General features: G+C 43.5%; 1 protein-coding gene across 1 annotated transcript in view; it reads left to right on the top strand.

The window, feature by feature from the left end:
- The first annotated feature begins 345 nt into the window (after positions 1–345).
- vps26a (VPS26, retromer complex component A) overlaps positions 346–6,338 on the top strand; it is a 30,213-nt gene continuing 24,220 nt past the window's right edge. The window contains exon 1 of the mRNA XM_020495503.2: positions 346–467. Within this exon, the coding sequence (XP_020351092.1) occupies positions 465–467 (3 nt within the window). The 5' untranslated portion in view covers positions 346–464. The remainder of the gene's footprint in view (positions 468–6,338) is intronic.

Here is a 6,338-nt window from a genome sequence, read left to right as displayed (position 1 = left end):
AGAGGTTTTAAGATGCTGTCAATGTTGCAGCTGTAGAACATTTTGAGGACCTGAGGGCCCATGCCAAATCTTTTCAGCCTCCTGAGGGGGAAGAGGCGTTGTCGTGCCCTCTTCATGACTGTGTTGGTGTGTTTGGACCATGATAGATCCTTAGTGTTGTGGACACTAAGGATTGTCGAGGAACTTGAAGCTCTTGACCCGCTCCACCACAGCCCCATCGATGTGAATGGGGGCGTGCTCGGCCCTCCGTTTCCTGTAGTCCACGATCAGCTGCTTTGTTTTTACTGACATTGAGGGAGAGGTTGTTGTCCTGGTCCTGAGCAAAAAAAATAATATGACTAGACATGGGACTTTTATTTTGAAATTTCTGTGTTGCCACTATTACTGCTCCTCTCGTTTGTATCGTCACAGGAATTAGCAACACGGAGGCTAGATAGCTGTCTACAACTGTTTAAACAGCTGAAATGGTGAGTTCAAAATGAAAGAAGAAGTAGCACGTAACTATTTAACTTATACATAAATAGAGATGTACTAAAGCCAAGGTATTGTCATCCTCTGGCCCTTGCGTTATTTTTTCTTCTATTTCTTGGCTAACGGCTAGCTAGCCTAGTATAACGTTATCAGCACAGGTCGGAGGCCCTGGCTGGAACCCCACTGTTCTTCTTAGCTTGGTAGATAGTTTTGATTCGTGGCAATTAGCTAGAGTGGCGGTTATCTCGTTTCCCACTGACTATTATCCCCGCAAGCTGAACATTTAGTTACACATAAAGCATTAGCTAGATGGCGAATGTTAACTAGTTACTGGCTCATCGTCTTGTCTGGACGTCACGAGAAATGTTGACTGCTAAACGTTAGCTGTCAAGCGTGCGATTTGCCTTTAGCCCATGGCACTTCTAACGGAATGAATCTTCACTGTAGCATGTTCCATGACATTATGTAATTTAGCTAAAACACCCATCTGCTAGCTAGCTAAGTAATTATCAAAGTCCGATAACTTAACGTAGCCCCATGGGAAACATATCTGACTCGGTACCTACTGGGGTAGTTCTTGCAGAAACTATTTTTTAAAATAGCTCCGCCATTTCCTGGTTGCAAAAACATTCTAATAGTTCGCCTAATTTCAGTTTGTGACAAAACAAGTATAGTGTAGAGAGTAATTGTAAAACGTTGTGAAATATATTTTCCATATCCAAAAATATTGTATTTTCAGCTGTTTGAAGCTGGTGTACAAACCCGAAAGTAAAATACGCAAAAACAAAACTTGACGGGGAAGCATAGAAATAGCACACACAGAACAGATATACAGCTTCTTAAACTTGCTTTCAATGCGAATGACAGATCTATTACAGACGTTTGCTATGTGAATTTGGTTTTGTCGCCCCAAAGTTACATAGTGCAGTTAACACATCACTTGTGGTATGGTTTTGGAAGCATAAGGACCTTATCTTGCGGTACCAGAGCACCAAGTCTGGGACCAAAAGGCTCCTTAACAGCTTCTACCCCCCCAAGCCATAAGACCGCTGACCAGTAAATCAAATGGCTACCCAGGCTTATTTTCTTTGCACTGACTCTCTTGCACAGGCTCAATGTACACACTGGACTCTAACCGCACACTCACACATACTACACTGACATTCCAACACACACACAAAACGCACACATATGCATGCATATTTACGACACATACGTATACATTCACATTCCTTCACACTCTTCACATAAGCTGATGCTACTCTCAAATCAAATTTTATTGGTCACATACACGTGTATAGAAGATGTTATTGCACATGTAGTGAAATGCTTGTGTTTTTAGCTCCAACAGTGCAGTAATATCTAACAGTTTCTCAATACACACACTACATTAATCTAAAGTAAGGAATGGAATTAAGAATATATAAATTAGAGTTCGACCGATTATGATTTTAACACTGATACCGATTATTGGAGGACCAAAAAAAAGCTGATACCAATTAAATCGGCCAATTTATTTATTTATTTGTAATAATGATAATTACAACAATACTGAATGAACACTTATTTTAACTTAATGTAATACATCAATAAAATCAATTTAGCCTCAAATAAATAATGAAACATGTTCAATTTGGTTTAAATAATGCAAAAAAGTGTTGGAGAAGAAAGTAAAAGTGCAATATGTGCCATGTAAGAAAGCTAACGTTTAAGTTCCTTGCTCAGAACATGAGAACATATGAAAGCTGGTGGTTCCTTTTAACATGAGTCTTCAATATTCCCAGGTAAGAAGTTTTAGGTTGTAGTTATTATAGGACTATTTCTCTATACGATTTGTATTTCATATACCTTTGACTATTGGATGTTCTTGTAGGCACTTTAGTATTGCCAGTGTAACAGTATAGCTTCCACCCCTCTCCTCGCCGCTGACTCGGCTCGAATCAGGAACACATCGACAACAGCCAACCTCGAAGCAGCGTTACCCATGCAGAGCAAGGGGAACAACTACTTCAAGTCTCAGAGCGAGTGACGTTTGAAACGCTATTAGCGCTCACCACGCTAACTAGCTAGCCATTTCACATCGGTTACACCAGCCTAATCTCGGGAGTTGATAGGCTTGAAGTCATAAACAGCGCAATGCTTGAAGCATTGCGAAGAGCTGCTGGCGAAATGCACAAAAGTGCTGTTTGAATGAATGCTTACGAACCTGCTGGTGCCTATCATTGCTCAGTCAGACTGCTCTATCAAATCATAGACTTAATTATAACATAACACACAGAAATACGAGCCTTAGATGATTAATATGGTCGAATCCGGAAACTATCATTTAGAAAACAAAACGTTTATTCTTTCAGTGAAATACAGAACCGTTCTGTATTTTATCTAACGGATGGCATCCCTAAGTCTAAATATTCTGTTACATTGCACAACCTTCAATGTTATGTCACAATTACGTAAAATTCTGGCAAATTAGTTTGCAGTGAGCCAGGCGGCCCAAACTGTTGCATATACCCTGACCCTGCGTGCAATGAACGCAAGAGAAGTGACACAATTTCACCTGGTTAATATTGCCTGCTAACCTGGATTTATTTTAGCTAAATATGCAGGTTTAAAAATATATACTTCTGTGAATTGATTTTAAGAAAGGCATTGATGTCTATGGTTAGGTACACGTTGGAGCAACGACAGTCCTTTTTCGCCAATTCGCACCGCATCGATTATATGTAACGCAGGACATGCTAGATAAACTAGTAATATCATCAACCATGTGTAGTTATAACTAGTGATTATGATTGATTGATTGTTTTTTATAAGATAAGTTTAATGCTAGCTAGCAACTTACCTCGGCTTCTTACTGCATTCGCGTAACAGGCAGCCTCCTCGTGAGGCAGGTGGTTAGAGCGTTGGACTAGTTAACCGTAAGGTTGCAAGATTGAATCCCTGAGCTGACAATGTAAAAATCTATCGTTCTGCCCCTGAACAAGGCAGTTAACCCACCGTTCCTAGGCAGTCATTGAAAATAAGAATGTGTTCTTAACTGACTTGCCAAGTTAAATAAAGGTGTAAAAAAATATATATCAAAGTCGGCATCCAAAAATAACAATTACCGATTGTTATGAAAACTTGAAATCGGCCCTAATTAATCTGCATTTTTTTATTTTTTTATTTTACCTTTATTTTACTAGGCTTGTTGACCAAGATGGCGTAGCAGTAGGTCGTCCTGTCCTGTCGTGTCCCTGTATATATCGTTTATTTTTCGTTTTTACATATTTTCTCCACATATCTCTTTGAAAACATTTTGCTAAACCCTAAGCTTCCAAATACTCTCCTGCAACCCGACTCACCCAATGTAGCTATTTTTCCTAAAGTATTTATATTTACTTCGGGACCCCTCAACTGAAGCTAGCCAGCTAACCAGCGGGTATGCTAGCGGTCTCCAGCTAACCGGTCATCAGCTAACCTGTAGTTCGGAAAGCTCTCGCCTGTTCGTACAACGCGACTTTAACCAGAGCACAACGGACCTATTTATTTTTCATCCCCGGATTCCCACCGCAAACGGAACATCTTTCAGCTGGATTTTTCAGCAACTAGCTATCTAGCTAAACCGCAACCTCGGATTACTCCTGGCTAGCGTTTCCACCCACTTAGCTTGAAGCTAGCCCGGCCGTAGCACCTGTGCTACTCCTGAGCTACAATACCCGGGCCCACGACCGGTCTACCGATGTCATCGCATGAAGAGGAATAAACAGACTCACCCCATCGCGACGTCCCCCAAAGGCTAACTCTCTAGCCCTCGCTATCTCCCTGCTTGATAATTCGGCCTGCTAACTGCTAGCTTGTCCAGCTCCGGCCCGCTAACTGCTACCTTGTCTAGCCCTGGCCTACAAACTGTTAGCTTGTTAGCACAGGCCTGCTAACCGCCTGAATCGCCGCGTCTCAAACGCTCACCGGACCCATATTTACTTTCTATCTCTTTTGACTTTTAATTTGTTTATACCTTCCGGAAACCTGCCTCACCCAATGTGATACGGAATCGCTATTATTTTTTATTTATTTTTAGAACACACTCAAGAACCTCCAGAAGCTAACCAGCTAACTAGCTACAAGCTGTTGTCTCACCTACTGTTTTAGCTAGCTTTCCCAATTCAACACCTGTGATTACTGTATGCCTCGCTGTATGTCTCTCTCAAATGTCAATATGCCTTGTATACTGTTGTTCAGGTTAGTTATCATTGTTTTAGTTCACAATGGAGCCCCTAGTTCCACTCTTCACGCCCCTGATAACTCCTTTGTCCCACCTCCCACACATGCGGTGACCTCACCCATTACTACCAGCATGTCCAGAGATACAACCTCCCTCATCATCACCCAGTGCCTGGGCTTACCTCCGCTGTACCCGCACCCCACCATACCCCTGTCTGCGCATTATGCCCTGAATATATTCTACCATGCCCAGAAACCTGCTCCTCTTATTCTCTGTCCCCAACGCTCTAGGCGACCAGTTTTGATAGCCTTTAGCCGCACCCTCATACTACTCCTTCTCTGTTCCGCGGGTGATGTGGAGGTAAACCCAGGCCCTGCATGTCCCCAGGCACCCTCATTTGTTGACTTCTGTGATCGAAAAAGCCTTGGTTTCATGCATGTCAACATCAGAAGCCTCCTCCCTAAGTTTGTTTTACTCACTGCTTTAGCACACTCTGCTAACCCTGATGTCCTTGCTGTGTCTGAATCCTGGCTCAGGAAGGCCACCAAAAATTCAGAGATTTCCATACCCAACTATAACATCTTCCGTCAAGATAGAACTGCCAAAGGGGGCGGAGTTGCAGTTTACTGCAGAGATAGCCTGCAAAGTAATGTCATACTTTCCAGGTCCATACCCAAACAGTTCGAACTACTAATTTTGAAAATTACTCTCTCCAGAAATAAGTCTCTCACGGTTGCCGCCTGCTACCGCCCCCCCTCAGCTCCCAGCTGTGCCCTGGACACCATTTGTGAATTGATCGCCCCCCATCTAGCTTCAGAGTTTGTTCTGTTAGGTGACCTAAACTGGGATATGCTTAACACCTCGCCAGTCCTACAATCTAAGCTAGATGCCCTCAATCTCACACAAATCATCAAGGAACCCACCAGGTACAACCCTAACTCTGTAAACAAGGGCACCCTCATAGACGTCATCCTGACCAACTGGCCCTCCAAATACACCTCCGCTGTCTTCAACCAGGATCTCAGCGATCACTGCCTCATTGCCTGTATCCGCTACGGAGCCGCAGTCAAACGACCACCCCTCATCACTGTCAAACGCTCCCTAAAACACTTCTGTGAGCAGGCCTTTCTAATCGACCTGGCCCGGGTATCCTGGAAGGACATCGACCTCATCCCGTCAGTTGAGGATGCCTGGTCATTCTTTAAAAGTAACTTCCTCACCATTTTAGATAAGCATGCTCCGTTCAAAAAATGCAGAACTAAGAACAGATACAGCCCTTGGTTCACCCCAGACCTGACTACCCTCGACCAGCAAAAAAACATCCTGTGGCGGACTGCAATAGCATCGAATAGTTCAGGGAAGTCCGGAACCAATACACGCAGTCAGTCAGGAAAGCTAAGGCCAACTTCTTCAGGCAGAAGTTTGCATCCTGTAGCTCCAACTCCAAAAAGTTCTGGGACACCGTGAAGTCCATGGAGAACAAGAGCACCTCCTCCCAGCTGCCCACTGCACTGAGGCTAGGTAACACGGTCACCACTGATAAATCCATGATTATCGAAAACTTCAATAAGCATTTCTCAACGGCTGGCCATGCCTTCAGCCTGGCTACTTCAACCTCGGCCAACAGCTCCGCCCCCCCCGCAGCTCCTCGCCCAAGCCTCTC

The sequence above is a fragment of the Oncorhynchus kisutch genome, linkage group LG11 (assembly GCF_002021735.2).
Source record: "Oncorhynchus kisutch isolate 150728-3 linkage group LG11, Okis_V2, whole genome shotgun sequence".
NCBI classification, from domain to species: Eukaryota; Metazoa; Chordata; class Actinopteri; order Salmoniformes; family Salmonidae; genus Oncorhynchus; species Oncorhynchus kisutch.
This window is presented reverse-complemented; position numbering and strand designations above follow the sequence as displayed.